This window comes from Protopterus annectens, chromosome 10.part0 (genome assembly GCF_019279795.1).
Source record: "Protopterus annectens isolate FY-2018-M chromosome 10.part0, PAN1.0, whole genome shotgun sequence".
NCBI classification, from domain to species: Eukaryota; Metazoa; Chordata; order Ceratodontiformes; family Protopteridae; genus Protopterus; species Protopterus annectens.
This window is the reverse complement of record NC_056744.1, coordinates 1629817496-1629839100: the sequence shown is the minus strand read 5'-3', so window position 1 is coordinate 1629839100 and position 21605 is coordinate 1629817496. Positions and strand designations below refer to the sequence as shown.

Sequence of the window (21605 nt, the reverse complement as noted above, 5' to 3'; positions counted from 1 at the left end):
TCCCCTGGATTTAAAATTAGACCAGATTATATTTGCTTATATAAACTACATAAAAAAGAACATCATCTACCTGATGGAAGGTCATTGGGGGGAATCCTTTAGTCTTTAGAGCTACACCAGATTCCAGTTACAATGAACTGTCCAACAGGTGAAAATACAAACCGATATAAGTTTCAATGTTAACTATGCAGTATATATTAAACAAGTTGCATGGTCAGGCAGTAATAAAGTGAGCGTCAGAGTTGAATACTTTAAAATTATGCCTATGGGCAAAAATGAACAGACCTGTAAATATGCATGGGAAGGGCAAGTTTCAAAAACAGTAGCTTAAGAAAAGGGTACACTTCTGTCAGCATTTCAGTTGGGCCATAGTTGAACAGACTATAAGCTACATTTCACCATGCTATTATGCCAGGTAGGGCACGAAAAGACATTTTAACACAAAACTTTGAAACTAATAGCCGAGGTATAATGACAACCCAGGTTTATTCCAGTAAGTTTAGGTTGTAGCTGGAGTATCCTATGGTACAGTAAGGATAATGATACCTTAGACAAAATTCAGACATATTTTACCAAGAAATGCACAATGTACTATATAAAATGAGATTAATAAGACAGAGGCATTTCGAGGTTCTGTGAACAGGATGGACTTAATATGGAATTATTGATTTATTTACTGGTGAGGGGACTGTCTGCAGACCATTTTCAGCTAATATCCAGGAGCCTTTTTCCTCTGCTGCTCCTACACATTTTGGCAGTTAATGGAACAGTTAAATATTCATGTTAGGAGAACCATACATACATATTTTAGAGGACTGCATGCCACATACAAGAAATATGGCTACAATTTACACTAATACTATAGTAATATACGTACTCAAAAAAGATATTGCACATTCAGCAAAATACATCTAAATATTTAAAACATTTACAATTTTACACATTTAAATTTCAAGTAAAACAAAAGGAATAGATTTTCGTTAATCACTGTCTCTAATGGATTTACTCATCTGTTCAGCAAATAGATGTTAGGCATAGAAGACCTCTAATATCTTCTAATTTATGATATTGGTGAGAATCTGGTTCCAACAGGCTAGGCCAATACTTGAGAAAGCCTTCCTATCAATGGCTAGTCCAAAAGAGGATCTAGTCAATAAGAAAAGCATTATTGTTGCCGATGACAGAATAATGGGGGGATTCAAAACTTTTAAGGCTAATTGTACCATTACTGTGGATTAACTACTTTAAAGACCATAGTGGCAAGTAAAAGAATTCCTTTATAACTCTGGGGTAGCCACCGCAATTTCTGAAGCAGCATGCAGTGATGGAATTAGAGTTCAGCTAGGAATATAGAGCTACAAACTTTGTTCATGGTGGTCTGAAATAAGCTGGTATTCAAATCAGCATGCAGGACTATTATAGGAAGAGTATATGCCAGTTTATTTATTCAGTGATTATTTTTGCAAGGGGTTTTCTGACATTAGGTGAGACCAAGTTAACTGTTCTCATCTACCTTTTGAAAAGAGAGACTACTTAGCTATATACACATTACATTAATAGCATGGTTGGCTCATTTTATGAATGCACAGTAATTGTGAACTGGGTGTGTTTGATTAGCCTTGCTTGTGGCAGCATGTTGCCATAATAGCAAGCAGGGATGGCAGCACTAGACCCTCCTTGAAAACTGTGTGTGTGTGTGTGTGAATACAAAGTAGTTTTAGTCAAAATACAGAAACTGGTAGTGAGAAAGCATTGAAAGACATTGGACTCGGGTGAGGTAGGATTATTCACAATTTTGCTCTATAGTTGTTCAGTGTCACTTGCACAGCTATACTATCTCACTACATTTCTCCACAAATGTCTTCCTTTTACATAAAGTTACACAATTTTAGTACTAGATAAACTGCATACCACTCTCAAAGATCTTTATATTGGTATCATATCATCCTTCCTTAGAATTTTACATCCATAACTCCTATTTTCCATTTTTCACATGAAGTCAGGGTGTCACTTCAACAATGACAATCTAGAGCCAAGGTTCACACTGCTGCGTGACAAGCCCTGCCACAGTTGTTCTTTCACACTACACACTCATATACCCACTCACATCTATGGCTAATCAGAGTGTCCAATCCACCTACTGCATGTCTTCAGAATGTGGGCGGAAACCCACAAGAACACAGGGAGGACATGCAGACTCTGCACAGAAGGCACCCCAGCTGAGAACTGAACCAGGGAACTTCTTGCTGGAAGGCGACAACCTAACCCCTGTGAAGCTCAAATTTATTAAATTAAAATTAGAATTTTACATATTAGATCCTTACTCTATGTTGTTTGTATTCTTATTGTAGTGTGCCATTAGAACCTTAAATATTAAACAATTGTGCATGTTTTTTGTTTTTATTGTAGTGTTTTCCTTTGAATTAGAACATTATTGTATGCATTTTTTTATTGTTTGGAGCTTTTCTCCCCCAGCCTCCTCTAAAAAGGGGCTTTTCTTCCTTAGTTGGAATATCCCACCCAAAATAAATAAAATGTGAAATGAACAAGGTAAAATTCCACTAGAATTTGTATTAATACCAGCATAAGATAATGAATGGGTGTAGGGGAGATGAAATGAGGAATAAGGTACCAGTGGACATCAATAATAAAACTAGCCTGCATGGTTTTCAACTATAATGGAATAATTACTTGAGAAAGCCTATAATAATGTATTAAATAAATATGATCTGATAAAAGGGCTGATTCAAGACTGTTTGCATGCACAGTTTTATCCAGAGTCAGTCCATCTGCTGCAGTTTAAGTCAGCATCATCCCTCCAGCATCTCCCCATCACTAATACAGATATATTAGTGGTAACTGGAAGTCCTTTGCCAGATTTGACATGAACAGCTTTGCAGCACTTCATATTTATGGGTTTTAGAGTCCAGAGTGCCCTGCTACTCTTGTTGATTTATGAGACCATCACTCTTTTGCAAATGCTCACTCACACATTTACCTATCTGATTGCAAAATTCATTGGGTATAGCTCTTACACAGTAAGTAAAACACAAAAGTTTCACACCATTGCTCCCCCACCGTATTCACCTTATCTGTTATTGTTGTTATAGTTCCATGTTACAGCTTGCAGTTTACTCAAACAACCATTAGACTTTGTGACTCAGCAGTAAATTTCAGACCCATTACTGATTGATCCATGCCAACAAATCCAGTGAATATTAAAAAAAGAGACATAGAAAGCACATAGTAGGTTAAATTGCTGCAGCCATGTGTTTATTGTTAATTGCCTTAATTGACTGAAGCCAATTAGTTTACGGGATGTGTGCAAGGCAGGAATTTTTTATATGCATATGCGTATCATCCAGGTAATGCAGAACAGACAACACTGTCAATAATAATACGAATAAGGTAATAAGAGATCTGGGGACCCAGGTAGATAGTAATCTCTCCTTTGACAATCATATTGCCAAAGTAGTTAGGAAATCCTTCTATGTGGCCCATCTAATTACTAAAGGGTTCGCATCTAGAAATAAAGAGGTTATAGTGCCCCTCTACTCGTCACTCATTAGACCCATCATAGAGTACAATGCCCCATTTGGGATGTACCTCACAAGACACGTCCAACAGCTGGAAAGACCACAAAAGTACTTCACCAAGAGGATTACTGGTCTCAAACATATGTCCTATGCAGCCCGACTAAAAAAACTCTGGCTGTACTCAGTGGCATATCGCTTACTCAGAGGTGATCTTTGCCTGATTTACAAAGCCATATCCAACTCAGAATTGATGGACATGCTCCACCTAAAGAAATCCAAGTCACTGCGAACCACGCGCTCTAGTGAGCTAAACCTTGCCACAACAATAAATAGAACATGCTGGAGGGATAGATTCCTGTCACACAGACTCCCCATGCTTTGGTACAAAATTCCAAATTACATCAGGCAGAGCCCCTCACTAACACTCTTCAAGAGAAACCTTGACGAGTGGATGGGTAACAGAAAATACACCCCTGGGATCACTTCATTGGCTCTGCTTGACAGAGGATCAGTTAATTAATCAATGGGGTGGTGAAAACTGACACACTCTGGCTAGGCTTATAAATGCCCTCAGGCAGATAGCCTAGTACCTACCTACAAACCTATAATAGCCAGACCTACATATGCATAAATCCCACATTTCATTCAAGCAATGTTTTGTAAACTGCCAATGGACGTTGCAAGGCTGGAGAGCCCCTGACAACCCCCTTTGGGCCCACTTACCCACTAGGAGTACAAGCTCATAATTCCTGTACACCCCCCCCCCCCCCAACACAACCTTTCCTGCCTTTGCTTATATGACTGCAACAGTCTCATAAATAACTGACTGGAGATGGCAAAAATCTGAAAAACCTAAGGGGATAACTCCTTTTCAACCCACTAATATAATTCACCCTCTGTTTTTACATGGGATTGGGTCAGATGGGAACTGCTGCCTGGTGAATTCTGCAGTGAAAAGGAAAGTGTCTGGCACCTGCCATTTACCTCCTCCCTCTGGACCACTCTCCCCACCTACATTGTCCCTTCCTAGCTTGACTTCGATTGCCCCCCCCCCCAAACCTCTTAGTGTATGAAATCTGGACAAAGTCAAAAATAATGTGTGGGGAAGGGTGGTGGAGGGCAAAGGCCCAAAATCACGAACAGATTTTAAATGTTGCTTCTACAGCTGATGGGATAGCAGGTTGTGAATTAGCGTCCATTTTCTGAACGATATGATGTCTGAAACTCAAATGTCTGTCATTATTTAGTGACCACAGTCCTCAATAAATTGCCAGAAACCACAATTTTTTGAACAAACGAAAAATATAACTAAAAAATCAAGACATTCTGCAAAAACCTGGACAGCTGAGAAGCAAGCTTTTCACAATCACACCTAATGTCTGAACAGAAGTAAACAGACCTCTTTTGAGTGACTTGCTAACAGGTTTAGCTAGCTGCCTGCAAACTTCATTTTCATGCTGCTTTCACAGTGTTAAGAATTATAACCTTAAATGTATCTGAAAGCTTTATTATTTTACGTATCTATACACTTCAAAAAAGTTTTGAATAAAAAATGTGCATAGTAGCAAAGTTGTCACTTTCTTTAACCATTATATGTCATATAATTGAAATTATTAAATGTATATGTGTCACAGCAAGATATAACATATAGATACATGAAACATTCACATACAAGGGAGAAAATAACATTATTTAAATAACATAGTGGATACATTCTCAAAATTGTCGCAACAAAATTCTTAACGTCGGTAACATACATAGTACTGGATACATTCTCAGAACAGTTACAAGAATCTGCTAACGGACGCCTTTGGTGTGTTGACTGTTTTAACACCTCACGCGGGTGATCCAGCAGTTAGTACCCTTTCTGATCCCCTTGTTTCCCAGGAAGCTGCAGTCGATTTCCTCTGGCAACTGCAGAAGTGCCAGATTAGCACATTCCCAGCCTGTAGTCTTCCAGTTCCCCGACAGAGGCCCCCAGATATCTTGTAAAACAGTACGAAATGCAATGCTGTACGTGTGTCGAATCTGCCGCAGCCTGAACCTGGTAGGCGGGTTTACCTCCACTGCCTCTGTCATTTGCTGCCATTTTGTGTCCCTCCCTTCTCTCCTTCCCCTTTTCCACCCTCTCCTCCCTCCCTTGTGTAATCTGCTGATGTGGTTGCCGGGGTTAGTTTTTCTCTCTCTCTGCTTCCCGGGCGCGGCGTGTTACTTTGTTACAGGTTTCCATTGAGAAACGTTACGTATAGTCGAGAGGTCACTTCCACGGTGAAATTGATCGGCCAACGTAGAAAAAGATAAAGAATAAAATAGAACGGCTTCTTGAATCTGGACCTGTTCGAGACGATTTCAGAGAGCCAAAGAGAAAGAAACCGCAACAAATTCGTCGTCTGGTTGTTTTCCCCTTCATTATTTCTCTGTTATGGTGTACTAAAAGCCGAACTTTGAGCCGAAAGTATTTAGAAAGAACGAGAAATTTGGAGAAAGTGTTAAATTGGCTTGAGTCTCTTTTTTTTTTCTTTGTACTGTATTAACGGCCGAAAATACATTTTATTCATAGGATATCTTTGACGGCAGTTAGAAATCTTATTTTAATAGTTGAACTTTATTAAGGGGTTGAAAAGTAACCCTTTTTCTAAACGTCTTGTTAGCTTGCGATGGATGAGAACAGAAATCCAGAGGAGATAGTACTGCTGCATAACACACTCAACAAGATGAAGAAAAAATCAGGTAAAAACACAAGTCATTTTGGAAAAGAAAGGGATATAAAATGGATGCCCTGGAATGAATGGCGGCCTATGTCAAAGTTTTATATAAAAGGATTGTTTATCGGTTTAGGACCTTGACCTTGGGTTGTAATCGGTATCTTTCGGAATTATTTTGGTGGTTGCCTTTTCCACTAGCCTTTTGGTAAACGGAGAAACAGTATCGTGAGACAAAAAGTGAAGCGTGCCCTTATTTTTTTTCCTTTTAAATGAGTCCGCACTTCACTCATGCATATGTGCCGGTGGAAGTTGGATAATTTAAATAGTTTGTGTTAAAATGTGAATGGTGGTTGTGGTCTCCACTCAGTAGAATAAGATTGTATGTGAATTGTAGGTATTTTACTATACACGTCCACGTGTGATTAATTTATAAGCTGAAACACGACATTACATAACTACACGTTGCCAGCAGGCTTTCTAATCTGAACCTGGTGGCTAGTGTTAGGGTACAGAATGGAATACTGACAAATGTGGTGTAGGTATTTTTTATTACCATTTTGTCGCGTGCGTGTGGGGTGCGGGAAGTATTCAGTAGAATAAGTGTGGAATGCGGAAGTTGGCCAGCATATTGCCCTTTTGTAAGACGTGACTTGCTACCCTATAAAAGCAGGAAGAGCGTCTATTCTGGTCCCAGTATCTAGCGAGAGCTTATCGCAAACCAAGGGGGACCTCTTGAAGCACCGGGATGCACGTAAAGACAGGTGCGATCTTGGGCAGAGAACATTACTGTAGTAATCCACATTTGCTTTATGATGATTAGCATCGTGCGTGTTGACTTACAACTATATCTACTCGTATGTACAAGCTTTTTTTTTTCCATTGGGAGAAGGCTTTCGGTGTAGTGATGGTCACAAATGCAGAACAGTCGCTGCACGTACAGATTGTGGTTATATTGCTGTACTTTAGTTGAGGTTGTTGCGGTGTTTTTGGACTGGGTCTTGGACTTGCGTGAATTGTGCAGTTCATAGTCTATTGCCACTCTTAGCAGTAGACATTTTAAAACTACAAAATGGTGTTCGAGCCTTATTTTAACTTCCTGCGGTGGGCTAGCTTCCTTATTTAACTTGCAGCTGCTTGACTGACAGCGTGAGGAAGAAGGCACATGATAGCTAACGGTCGGTCACCTACGCCGACCTGAGGAGTTCTGCAAGGGAGATTTCTCGCCAATAATTTTGAGGAGGAGGGGGGGGGGGTCAACTTTTAAAGCTTCCCGTAACATTTGATGTTCGGTGTGTTAATTTTTAAGCACGTTATTATAACAAAAAATCGTCCAATATTCTATGGGTTGTATATTTTAATATCAAAACTGCGCCGTTCTGTTTCTTTTTACGATCCATTTGTATCGTCATTATTTAGAAATGTAGTACACTAAAAAACACTACTAGGATTTGGGATTTTTTTCCCCCTTACGATGATTGATTGCCATATAATTCCATTTTGTTTGCCAGCTGCATGTGATCGGAGTGCCAGGCCGGCATACCGCATGGAACGCAGGGAGTTGCAGTATCTACTGCATGGGCGATGCCCCTTGCCTTCAGTCGATAGGATTTGTCTTTGATGATGGCCAAACGTTTTTAAATCCGCTTCATTAGTGAATGTTGTGTTTTTTCTTTACTTACAGACTACACTTTACCAATGCCTTGCTGATTTTTGATAGCAAAATTATAGCAAGTGTGTGGAAAAACTTGTATTCCCAGGATGCAGTTGGCTGTTTTGCTGACTATTTCCTTCGGACTTTGAACAGCCGCTTCCGTCAAAGGTTGTTTTAAAATTGTTCCCGCCTACGGGGTGGGGAACTTTCCAGAACTTAAAGTGAAACTCATTTTAACGGTTTCTGTTTTCCATAGCACAATACCGACTGGCTATTGGGGCTGGTTCGACTTTGTGATAAGCTAGTCTTTGTCCCTAGTCCCTTATTAAGGATAGTTCCTTGTGCAAACAACGGTGTATTTTGTAATGTAGTATTCTGTATTTAAACCATTTTATTGCCACACAGCCAGGCATTAAACACTCGATAGCTTCACGCACCTAAAGGATAGTGATTTCCCATTGTGGCAGAATGGTACAGGGGCTTAAGAGCCACGTTTTCCCTTGTAAACTTAATTCTCCCTTTCACTACAAAGTGACATACGAGTTGAAAAACTTTTTAATAAAATACCTTGATAGCTAGATTGCATCATCAATACTTAAAGGTTTTCGTAGGAATGGACTTTCTAGCTGTGCTTCTGTTTTCATAGTTAATCTTCTGCCTTGTAGGTTCTGATACAGTTCTTTTATGTCTGGCAAGCCTCCACGGTCCCCCTTGAACATGCATCTCGATCTTTCAGCAATGCATCTGGACAAAGCCATAAGTAATGGGACGAAAGCCCCAAAATATCAATCAAAGGATATTTGTCTTGTCTTGTTGGTGCTCTTTACGAGGGTCCAGTTTGTGCATCTGGTAACTAAACTATGTTGGTGAGGGATCATTTCATCTTTGACTTTGGATATTCCAAGGCCAGTTTTGTGACCACTTACACTTTGCCAGCACCTTCTATCTGGCCACACCTACAATCTCCAGGACCACATCAGTAAAATTGTGAATGTCAGTCCCGGCATAATGTATGCAGACACGTGAGCTAAGTCGATTCAGTGGTGTCACTGTAATCTTAGAAGTATGTCATTTAATCAGGCTTAATCTAAGTTTAATCTAAGTTGGGCAGACTTGTTCGGGGCTCTATTGTGGTAATTTTTGTATAGTCATTCTTCACAACTGCACTAATACAGCTGGTGAAACTGTTGCTGTGGTACTGATACCAGAATGGTTCAACTGTTCTGTAGACTTCTTGAAAAAGATGACAACTGGCATAACTGGTAAACTGTACAACATGAGGAATAACTGCTTGAGGCAGTGTGTACAAGGTAAAGGCTGAAATGGAGTTTAGGGTTAAAGTGGATCATCTGACTGCTGTTAATAACACGAACTGATAATATGGCTGGTGCTTGAATGTGGACTTCACAGAAGGAGTCCTGAACGTGTCAGGCTTTTACTCATGTAAGAAAACTTGGAGGAAGCGTTGGAAATGACATGCAACTGCATGTGGGAATGTGTTTATCCAAAGCAGTTGGGGTACAAATAATTGGGATTGGGGAAACTTTCTCAATGTTTCTATTAGGTGGTTATGTCTGTTGGGTACTAGAGCAAGATCAAAGAATACATTTTTTAAGCAGCAAAAAGTGTACCATATGAAAAAAGGCTGTGTGGTTGTGGAAAAGGTTGATGGGACCATAGCCCATAATCTATATGTTAATGAAAATATGTAGTTGTAACCCACGGGATTGTCTCTTAAGACTGGAGAAAGTTACATAAAATAGGAGTACAAGGGTAAATGGGTGTGTTCGAGAAGGGATCTGTGACATTAAATACTGGTTGTGAATCATAAAAGTGTATCCAGTAAATAATTAGTCTTGCACTTACAGCTTGAACAAAAGAAGGTAGGCAGAACAAACAGGACTTGGCAGCATTGTAGTATATTGGTGAGCGTCAACGAACCCGTGATTTCCTGTAGCATCTGTAGAAATGTCAAATTTTTGAACGCACTACTACACAGCAATTGTTGCGGTGGGGCAAGCCTCCTATATACTTCCATAAACCACCTGAAACTTTTCTGATACTGTTTGTGGGGTAGCAACAAACCTCACTCTCTGTTGTATTAGTCTTTCCCGGATGAGATGTCTGATCATTCAGTGGACTCCATGGAGAGGAAGAAATTAGTACAGTTTGGGAGAATGGGGCGCATTTCCAGGTACAATAAAAGGGTATGATAGGGCTGGAGTGGTACAGTAGGATCAATGAGTAAACCAAAAGGCAAGCAGATGTTCTGAATAATTGGAGTCAGTGTTGTTAAATTTATTTCCAGTTTGGTTACTGAGGAAGTCCACTGGGCCCAAAGAGCCAGTTCAGTGGAGGCTCTGGGAGAAAAGCTCCAGTCTAATAAAAAATACACTAAGGCTACAAAATACAGGTAGATATATCATATAAATACAACAGGAGTAAAATAGCAAATTATTTACAATGTATATTTACAGTTGGGAGAAACATTTACAATATTGCTAGGATAATTAAGATTAAAGCCATCTTTATATAACCTATTGTTAGAATTTTTGGGAAGTTTTAAAGTAGAATTGTAGAGTATTGGAGTATTTGTTCCAATTAGATGAGTTAGTATAAAGTAGATGAAATTGGGCAAAAGCTGTAGGAGGGGGTAATTGAACCATTAGAGCTGTTTCAAGGAGTATTTTGAAAAGGTAAATTTAAAAATGTAGCAGAAACTGAATACATTCTTTGCAAGATAATGGAATTGACTAGTATATTAAGTAAGAGCTATTGGCAAAGGCATGTTGTTCTTTTGTGTTGTATGGCATAATTTTAAGTGGAAATAAGGTATTGAAATGGGGATAGGCACAAATAAATGTATTCGGCAAGTTAGATATTTGAGGGTGGGCTGGCTTTCTAAGAGGCCAAGGTAATTGGTAGCGTGTGTGTGGCACTGGTAATAAGAGAAGTATCTGTTCCCAAAGCAGGGGTAAGGGGTATATCAAGTGGACGAGTGTAAGGGGTATATCAAGTGGACGAGTGTATGTCAGTTGTGTATAGGAGAGCTTTCACATTGTGTGTGGAAATTTAGTAGAAAGGTGAAGATGATGCTGGAGGCTAGGCAGAATGCATGGAGCGTGCATGTCTTATGGCAATTAAGTAGGTGAGAACTGGCGAAAGTTGACTGGAATACAGAAATTCAGACAAGTAAAGCCTAGAATAACTAGATGCCAGCGCAGATTCTTCAGGCAGGCTTCATCCTGACATCACTCACTCAGGCTAATGACTTGCCTTGTTCCATCAGCGATAATTTACACACACAAACTGTGAACATGCAAAAAATATATGGAGCTGCTGGCTGGCTTTTCTGTGAACCACAGTGGGTTACTGACTGAGCTAAACCTTCCTTAGACTTATATTCCTGAAGTTTTCAGTTTATGGCAGAGTTGCTTAGTTTGTCATGCAGCTGTCTAATTTCATCTCTATTTGCAAGGCATTCTTAAAGTGTACCTTCTCTCTACCATTTCTCCAGTATGAAATCATGTGGCCCCCACTTCCCAGAAATGGTACTTCAGAGGTTGACAATTACCTTCTGTTAGCCTGCAGCTTTGGTTGAAATGAAACTGGAACAAAGTCCGTTCATGTACAAAATTGACTGTCTAGATATCTGGTTTCTTTCTAAGGTGTGTGGCCTGGTGATAGGCTGACTACATAATGCTGTAAAGAGGTGTCCCTTGTACGCTCAGTGTCTTCCTACCGCTTGGTGCAAGAATTCTTCCCAAAAAATAGGAGCATTTTAATTGTTTGTATAAACTTAAAGTTGCTAGACATAATAAGTTGTGCATTAGTATGCATTTTCTGAAGGAAATTAAGTCTGGAACTGGTGTCTGTTGTTTAGTGACTTCAGTCAGTGAATTACTGGAACACTACCTTTATGCGGAACAGACCAAAAATACAGATGGTTGAGACATTGTCTTCAGTATTAAAGCATATTGCTGCATCTGCAGTATTAAGAATTATGCAACATGTGCCTTTTTCTTTTCATATCACTTGTACGCTACACTTTTTTTGATATTTTTCTGACTTTGTTTTATGCCACATCTTTGCTTGGGAAGACCTGGGCACTGTGGGCCTTGAAGCCATACATCGCTGTCTTGACACTATCATTGAGGAAATCTCAGTCCTCAGTTTGTCCATCTTGTCTGTGGCTGAGTATGTACATAGTTACTGCTTGTCAGTTCTTTCATGCTTAGTTGCGCGCACAGATTTCTATTTAGCTGGTTTCTTTTGCTTTGGTCATGGCTAGTTTTTGAATTTGTGTGTTTACCAAATGCACACCAGTATCAGCAGCAACTCCTCGCAAAACATCAGGGCTCCAGAAATGTACACTTCTTGTGCCTAGTGGCAGTCTGTCGTGCTCAGCGAAGTGGCGAGTCCTTCTCCATGTGGTGAACTTTTCAAGAGTCTACTTCAGACAGCTGCTGGACATCATAGGCTGTCTCTAGATGCTAAGGTTTGTTGGGCGTATCCATCAGGGTGACTTTTCTTGGCATCCATGTCTCATACAGGGTATGATTGGCAGTCCGCTCATAATCCTTTAATGTTTGTACATATTGAGTTTAGAAGTTTTAACTCTACTGTTTTGATTATCCTATGTCATGTCATTTCAAGTGCTTGGTATTCTCATTCTGCACCGTTGTATTCTATTTGGAGTTGGGTGGGATGTCTGCCATGCTAGCTAGGCTTCTTCCCTTATTGCACTGTGTTCAGACCATGTGTGTGGCATTGTGTTGAAATTGTTTCTTTTGGCCCCTCTGGATACTTGGTGTGGGAAGTCAGTGTTTGGAATATGAGAATGTCAAGTGATTCTCTTAACTTTAATCATTTCTTTGTTACAAGGAAATTGTGGGTCCTTTCTTGTCTTGGTTATAGTGGGCAACTTTATTCCAAAAATTCTTTCCCTGCCAACCAGTGTCATTCTAAGGTGCTTGGTTCGCTTGTCTAATCTTCTTTTTTTTTCTTCTCTCTCTCTCACAAATCTACTTTAACTGAAATGGCTTGTTAATGTTCTAGAAAGTAACTTGTTGTCCAGCAGTGTGTGCTTTTGATCCAGCAACAGTTAGTAGTCTGTACTGTGAAATACTTCCTATGCAGCTGTCTGAAACATTGCTGTTTGGAAGATGTGTGCAACTTAGGAGTAAAATCTGTGCCTTCTTGAGCCTCAGGGCCCCCTTGAGAATCACTTGTATTTTAAGAAGTTTGAGAAACATCTTGACAACCAAGGCTGTGTTCTGCTTGGGTTTTAACATTAGTAAATGGGCAGTCAATTGTGTCTGTGTAACCTTCCTTTCGATGCTTTCCTGCTCACTAGAGCTGCAGTGGGCATATTTTCCCCACTTTTTACTTTTTCTTGCAAGCGTTTCCGTTGAATTTTGTTGGCATGGTGAGTTGTCTCATGCTGTAGTACCAGACTCTTAATGGCTTGCTGAGAATACATTTTGAATTTCTGTTTAACACTTACAGAAGAGACAAATGTGTAAGTAAATTGTGTTTTTTTTGTGACTTTTTGAGTTCTAAGGGTGGACTTTGTGTGGTAGCCAAGAGTTTATCTTAAGGTTGTAAAATGTGGGCAGTCAGAATTTTTTTTTTAATTAAATGTTAGTCTTGCACATCAGCCATGATGATTTCTGTGGCTTGCACAGTTGATGCTTTGGTTCTTATGAGATGTAGCAGCCAGAGCAGCAATATAGTAAATATTGTCTCACTGAAGATATTTTGCCCCTTATGACTCCACTCTTCAGGGTTCCTCCATTTATGCTAGAAATGGGTGATTAAGTCTTAGAAGGAAGGACTGTTAACTGCTGGCAGGTGTCAGCATTCACAGTAGTCCTAGACAGCAGAGAGCAGTGGAAGGCTGGGTTCCACCAGAACTCTCAGTCTTCAACAGGCTTGTTAACAGAAGGTTTATATAGGTTTTATAGGCTAGTACTAAGCTAACTGCCCTTGCGAGCCATTTTAAGCTTAGCCGATTATCCCTTGTGAGACTCAAACCCTGCACCTTGTGTTTGTAAGGCAAACACCTTAACCATTAGGCCACCCAAGAAAAAATTACCACCAGTGATGCTGGTCCAAAAGTCTGGGTCTGTGTGAACAGCAGTCCCGACCCCCAGCCAGCAGCCCTGTAAAATTAGTGACTGGAGCAGGTGATCCATGCATCTATGAAATATCTAATGGACTGCTGGTGACTGAGGTGTGTGTGAGCACATTGTGCATGTACTAGATCAGAGTAGCAGAAAGTTGTTGTATTATTTTTACTCTTAACACTCTCATATTTCTTAGTGAGTAGCATAGTCACCTCAAAGTACTCAAGTTTTGAGATAAAATAGCCAGTGGCCCTCCTTTGCAATGTACATTTTGTTGCCGTTTCAATGTGTCTGCCCCTGGATCCATCACTTCAGCACTTTCTGCAGAGTGGGTTACACCAATACCATTACAGTAACACGCTGCTTCCTCCATCTGTCTTAACTTTTTGCTGAAAAAAAAAATACCCCTTCTCGTTTCAACCTGCACATTGAACAGACTTCACAAACTGTTCTGCTCATTACTCTTGTATCGAAGTTACAAACTTTCATGATGGGGTGAGCTCTGCCTTCGATAGAGGGAAAGGGTCTTAAGAACAAATGCCTCATTCAAGCCCAAGGTCGCTTCAGGGTATGTTTGAATCTGGTTCTAGAAAGCTGGCCCTTCTCAAAGTGCTTCTGGATCCAAATCCTTCCTCCCAGGCTGTCCCACCTGGGTCAGTTAATATTTTTGGAGGGGAGGGTGGTGTAATTAAGGTTTTTGCCTGACACATGCAGGATATGTGCTTCAATTCTAAAGTTGGTAAATGTGGCTAGGCTTAAATGATCTACAAGAGCAGAGTACGGTATGATGGGCTTTGATCCACCCATTGGCTTAAGAGCTAATGCACCACTGGAAATGATGAATGTGTAGTATAGTTGTGTTTTGCCCATAGCTGTAGATGGTCTCCACATGCTGCAGCCACCAACCTTTCAATCTATATTGTGCATAGCATTTATTGGGAAATTGTTGATCTCTCTCAACTTAATGAGTATGCTACTCAATGTTTATGCAAGAAAGTCCCTAAGATCTTCCACTGTGAACGTGAGGCGGAATCTGAGCTTTCAAAAGCAGGCTGGTTGTTGTCTTTGGGCAAGAGACAACCCATATAGCTAGGCCACTGCAGCAGTGAGGGATTCAAGCATCTGTTAGGGCAAGAGTAACCTGCAAAACTCTGTCTTCTGAAGCTTACTAGCTAAAAGAAAATCCTGTCGTACCCCCTTGTTTTCTTGGTCCAGACCTAGATTATATCTTCCATTTTTATGGAGGGTACAGGGGTGGAATTAGTAAGTTCTAGGATTGTGTCACCTGGGGCACGTGTTATGTCCTTGCAGCTAGAGCTTTTCCTCACAGGTCAGGTGATGTGATGGGTATCCCAACTTGGTTTATTATGACTGAGGCGATAGTTGGAATGCATTATGGTAAGGTGTGGGGGTGTACAGCACTGAAACCGGAAGAGTACAAGGTGGAATTGGAGTTGGTAGTTTGCATTAAGGTATTGATGCATGTTTTGGCGGTGCACATGGCCACTTGTGGGAAAGGGCAGGTACACACGACTAATTTGGGGGGGGGGGGCAGATATCGATCTTTCTCTAACCAGGAACTGTTAAGGGATCACAAACCCTGACCAGGGTGTTATAAGAAGGAATGCAGTCTCCCTGAAGTGTGTGCTTTTGAATTTTTGTACATTTGGTTGTGCTTTTGAATTTTTGTACACTTGGTTTTGATTTTTCTTAATATTTAAAAAAATGTTTGCGTTTCAGATTGTAACTTCCTTGATTACTGCTGTGCTGGTGTTAATGGAAATTTCATGTGAGCATTTCTTTCCTTGTTGAGCAGCCTTAATTTTTAAAAATTCTAAAACAAATTTTTATTATTTCTAGGTGCCTGGGATTCTAACTATGGACCTGACAAAGAGATAGAAGCAATTGTAAACCGTGATGTCGAAGAGACCAGCCCGCTCAGCTCATCGAATGGGTTGAACATCCGCAACCGCAAATTGTCAGAAAGTGCATCTGTTCCAAAGCATGTGCAGAAAGCTGGCCCCCCAAATCATTTTGATTTCAAACCCAAGCACTTCCATTCAGGTTACCGTAACGACAGACGAAACTTCAAGGAGTTTGACAAGAGGTCAAAGGACAACACCAGGAGGCCTGACAGGAAGGAATGGGGCACTCCAAATGGGAAGATTAATGGCTACCATATTGGTGACACTGTAACTAAACCCATAAGAGATGGTGCAGGTCCTGACCATGGAAGTGCCCAGTGGCGTTGGAAGGGTCGGAGAAACAGCAGAGATTCTATAGGGTCTTTGGAGGATAAAAGCCGTTCCCCTGTAAATGGGAAAGAAACATCCCCCAAGCAGGAGCTTGATAAGCCAAGAGTGTCATCCTCTGCAGCAGACCCCGGTAGATCGTCCCACTCCAGCAATGCCAAGCCAAGTGGAAGGTATTCCTCACCTGCTTCACATGGTGTCAAGAATGAAGGTGAGGGATTGCGTAAGAATCATGATGGAAAGTCGTCTGCAGTCAAGAAACCTGAGGAACGTCCCAAACCAAAAGTGTGTAGCACGGTAGTTGCTGATGACTCCTGGTCACTCTTTAAGCCTCCACCTGTTTTCCCTGTTGACAATAGTAGTGCAAAAATTGTTCCTAAAATTAGTTATGCCAGCAAGGTAAAGGAAAACCTGAATAAGGCACCTATAGAGTCCGTTCTTTCACATCCAGGGAAGCCTGTGCAGGTTCCTGCATCTGCTGTCAAAACTATTGCTTCCAATGGTTTGCCGAATGGCATTATTTGTAACTCTTCAGAGGGTCGTTTGAGTACTGCTTCTTCACCAGCTCCTCCTATTGTTGAACAACCCCAGCCTCATTTCCATGCCCCACCACCAGAACTAGTATTGGTTAGTGAGCATGTATCTGTAACTGAAAATGGACCTTCCCCCTCTTCTCTTCAGTCCAGTCATTTGGAAAGTTCCCTTCCCCCACCGGGTCAGCAAAACTTGGGTGCCATTTTCCAGAATGAGTGGGGCCTCTCCTTTATCAATGATCCAGGTGCTGATGCGGAAAAAACAAGGGATACAAGTAGGACTGAAGGTATAGTGGACAGCTTTCCTTCTGCTTTAGGTACTGATGTCCCACTCTGGCCAGTGCGGGAGTCTGAGATCCATGGTGGTGCAAACTCCAGTTTAGGTAATCTTCCTGTGGACTCTGGTAACCATGCCTCCCCGGGCTTCTGCACAGCAACAGTTAAAGACACTGAAGCACTGAATATAAACCATGACTGCTTGGATAGTTCAAGTCCATGTAATTTAGAAGCAATTATCAGCTATCATGTAAAAGGTAAGATGTTACTGCAGTCAAAGATTCAATTAGCGAGGTTGTTCAGATGCACTCTATGCTAATACCACTACACCCGATTGATGGGCTTGAGGGTTTGACTGTTGTATGTAAAAGGTGACTTTTTCCCATCAAGCTAAAAACAAAAGTATTATAAATTCACCTGGGATGTATAACTGATGTAGAGCAGTAGTCTGGTTTTGTAATACTTGCATTTATAGAAATTTCTTTTTGTCAACTTAAGTGTGCTAACAGGTGTATGCTGTGAAATGCCACTGTCAGGAAAGCTTCATATTTTAAGGTGCCAATTTAAGCTAAATTTTGCAGGTAAAATTATTAGAGGGTAGGTGTGTATGCACAATGTAGGTTCAACAGTCTTAGTGATGCAAGAAGGAAAAGGGGTTTTAGAAGAGATGCAATAGGTTAGGGAATGGAGTTGAGAAGTGTGGTATTTAGTGAGAATATGTAATGAGACGCTAAAGACACCAGTTTTATTTATACTGGGGAAAAAAATTTAAAGCTTTACTGGGTTAGCTTGTGGGAATTGAACCAGCTGTGGAGTTAAACGCAAAACTGGGGAGGTGTCTGAATGCCATTTGTTTTATTTCAAAGGTAAACCAAGATTAAGTAGTCGGCAAAGAGTGTATATATTATCCTGTTTTAGTGCTTTTCTCGTCCACTTCGTAATCCATTTAAAGTCTCTCTTGTATGAGAACCAACCAAAAAGTAAACTGAAAACAGTCCATTGCCAACCTACAGAGTGTAGTAACCAGGAAGGCATTTGTGAAGAACTTTTTTTAATTCATGAACTTAAAAACACATGCTTGGATTTCAGTGTTTTCGTCCCAGCAAGACTTCATCAGATCGCCACTAACACTGCTTTAAATCAGTTAAGTGTGTCCGTGTCTGCTTTGTAGGTATTGGGCTGTGTAGGAAGCTGATAGTGGGAGTGTGTACTTTGTGGAGGAGGGTGAAGCCAAAAGAGTAAGTACAAATGATGTGACTCAAGATATTGGGTGTTTATTACTGCTGTCTGTTGCTGGGGGGTGGTTCCTCATCTTTTCCGTGTGTTAGCTGCAGGCATGTCATTTCTGAAGCTCACTGGGAAGCTGAGGTGCTTGTGATGCCCCACCTCAAAAGTGTGATCTACTTCATGTAAGCTGGTTCAAAGAATGTTGAAATTCACTAGTTGCTGTGGAGGGCTGGGTAGGAAAGGTAATGGCTGTGGGGTGTAGGTTTATAGCTTGTCTTGCAATATCTAAAGAAAGTTACAAGAGTCACCAGTCACAGGCAGCAATAATACGTCCTTCCTTGTTCACTTTTGATTATTTTTGTCTTGCAATATGTTTGTAGGACTGGTGTCTTGTGACCCTACATAATAGGGTTTGTGTGACATATCACCTCAGCCTTGTTTTGCATCTCCAGTAATTTTATGGACTGTCTTGTACTGCTTGCTAACACTGAAAAGTGAGTCTTGGGAACACAGGTGGACAGTGGTCTCACCTTCGATAACCACATTGCCACAGCAGTCAGGAAATCCTGTGGCGCACCATCACCAAGGGCGTTTCATCCAGAAAAAAGGTCTTTGTCCCACTGTACTCATCCCTCATTAGACCCATTGGAGTAAAACGCCCCATTTGGTATGTCCCTCAAGACCTCTGCAACAGCTGGAAAGGCTACAAATACCTCACTAAAAGAATCACAGACCTAAGGCAGATGCCCCTATGCTGACCATCTTAAAAAAAAAAAAAAAAAAAAACTCCAGCTATACTCTTTGGCATATCGTCTACTCTGAGGCAATCTCTGCTTAACATGCAAGGCCACGTAAAACCTCTGCTTAACATACAAGGCCATGTCAAACCCTGAGCCGTTGGACTTGCTCCACTTAAAGAAATCCCAATCTCTGAGCCACACGCTCCAGGGATCTAAACCTGGTCATCACAATGAATAAAACTTGCTGTAGGGATAGGTTTTTGACCCAGACACACTCCATACTCTGGAATAGACTGCCCATCCATGTCAAGCAGAGCACCTCCTTGGCCTAGTACCCATATATGAACCTGTGTGACATTCTAGTTGCTTATGTGTGGTCCGGTACATAACCAAAGGGAGTGTTGTACAAGGTTGTTTGTTGTAATTCCCCATGGTAGCTAACTTTTACAAAAGATACTCTGAGCCATAAGTTTAGACCATGATTCTGGGACCAGTTGTTTTGCAGTAAGCGTCATTGGAGGATATTGATCTGGGGGTGACTGTATGCTTGTACTAAGCTTGCTGTCTTCCATAAGCTTGTCACTGGCTGCAGCGTTTGGGCATGCATCTTACAGGTTATGAATCATGTATATATGGTGCTCTTGCAGCTGGAAAACTCAAATCTGCAGATTGTCTGGCTTTTGTTTTTGAGATACAAGTATGGGGAGGATATGTATATGCAACTAGTAAAGTTAGTAAGGAACCAGAGCTGTAAGGCAAAGATCATTTTGCTAAGCCACCATGTTGCTGTTTAAGGTTGGCTCTTAAGGTGGGGTTCAAATACATTGGAATGTTTTAACTGACCACAGTTAAACTTGTTCCACCCAGTTAAATTTGGTGGTAGGCTGCTTAGAAGCCCTTTGCATGATACTGGCAGTGTTTTGGGCAACTCCAAGTTGTGTTTGACTCCCTTTTCCTGCTCTTAGTACATCACATCAGTCTTGAGTCCTGTGGTGGTCTACCACCAAAATCTAACTTTTTTTTTTTTGTCGGTCTCCTCTGTTTGAAAAGTGAGGGACTGGTCACCACAGAGCAGCCTTTACACTCCTTTATATTCAGTAGCTTAGTGATAGCTGTAGGATTTAAGACTTTAATTTGCTTTGGAGGTATAACTTAAGACTAAGTTTTAGTGCACCAGGTGTGTTCAGGCCTTTGCTGGTAATGTTCAGTATTGTTGGATGAGCAGGTAACAGGTCTCCGCTTGCAGTTAGCTCCTCTTCTGGAATATTGAGCGGTGTGTGTCTAAAATAAATGCCAAGCAGGAGAGAGCCCAGCACTAAACCCTGTGGTAACCCACAAGTTGGTTTGCATTCAGAGCGAGTGCTAGCACGTTCCACAATGTAGAATTTGCCAGACAATTCACTGTCCAGCGAATAACATGGGTGTTTAAGAAAATAACATGGGAGATGTCAGAAACCTTGGCCAGATAGATATGCTGTAGACCGTGGTCACACTGCAATCTTAACCTTTAAGAAGCTTATGAGGTTCAGGTGACTAGGCCTGCCTTTCAAAGCCAGGCTGACTGGGGTGTAGATCAGTTAATTTGGTTGCATTTGCTTGAACAAGTTCTGCCATACTGCACTATGTGGTTTTATATATACATTTAGTGAGTCTGTAGAGGGCCACCCTTCTTAAGGGAAACCACAGTGGCTGTTCTCCTGGCATTGGGCACACCCTACAGATGAGCTAGAATTGAATAGTTTGAGGGGGTTGATGCATACTCGGCACTGAATGCGGCCTGTTTTGTGTAATCCTATGGCAATGGTTTTAGTCTTGGGGGATTTTAAAACTTTCTAGTCTCTGAAATTTGGTTTCCCCCTAAACCTGAAATAAACAGTGGTAATGTTGGTGCTAAATTTGTTTAATATGTTGGGTGTGTCATTGGGATTGGAATATATGGCACTATAGATGAGCTTGTTCATTGTTGAATGATATTCCTTAATTTCCTGATGTAAGATTTGTCCTTTAGATTTTCAGTTTTCTCACTAAATGTTTGGGGTTTTTTCTTTCTGGCTTCACCTGAGGGACGCAAGTAGACCATGCACAGTTGCATAGAAACTTAATGGCCATGTGAATTGATTCCACCAGGTTCCCACTGTCTGCTTGCATTGACCAAGGTGTGGTGTTTATGCATGTTACACTGCAGCAGTGAAAACCTTCCCTGTGTTGAAGTTGCACTGAAGTCTGTATTTATTTAGTAATGCCACCAGTCATATGCTGCACAAGTACTTTCCCATAACATGTTGATTGCAGTAAGGCTTGACTTAGCTGCACAGAGGATATGTTCTCCAAATCATACCTCTCAGCTGTACAGATTTTCGCAGAATGTCCAGAATTTTGCCTCCTACTTTTGGTCCATTTTTTTGTAAAATTGTTTGGCAAGTGGCAATTCATTAAAGACTGAAGTTAGAAAATGGCAGACTTAAGTTTCAGACTCCATGTCCTTCAGAACGTTTTTTGCCTTAGCATGAATTTTCTGTCAACTTTCTAAGTTTGTAAAAGCGCTATTTAAAAATTG

The 21605-nt window shown here is 40.9% G+C and overlaps 1 protein-coding gene and 1 long non-coding RNA gene across 4 annotated transcripts in view; one reads left to right on the top strand and one right to left on the bottom strand.

Annotated features, from left to right (window-relative positions):
• The window catches only part of LOC122813807, a 94440-nt gene extending 89069 nt beyond the window's left edge, over positions 1–5371 (bottom strand). The window contains exon 1 of the long non-coding RNA XR_006366732.1: positions 5294–5371. This is a non-coding gene — a long non-coding RNA (uncharacterized LOC122813807). The remainder of the gene's footprint in view (positions 1–5293) is intronic.
• A 275-nt stretch (positions 5372–5646) lies between these two features.
• The window catches only part of LOC122813805 (nuclear fragile X mental retardation-interacting protein 2-like), a 54612-nt gene continuing 38653 nt past the window's right edge, over positions 5647–21605 (top strand). Inside the window, exons 1-2 of one of the 3 annotated variants that reach the window (XM_044086328.1) lie at positions 5647–6266; positions 15881–17338. In XM_044086328.1, the coding sequence (XP_043942263.1) occupies positions 6194–6266; positions 15881–17338 (1531 nt within the window). In that variant the 5' untranslated portion in view covers positions 5647–6193. Of the gene's footprint in view, positions 6267–6868; positions 7003–7506; positions 7531–15880; positions 17339–21605 lie in introns of those variants that run through there. The other 2 variants (XM_044086329.1, XM_044086331.1) reach the window with 2 other exon arrangements.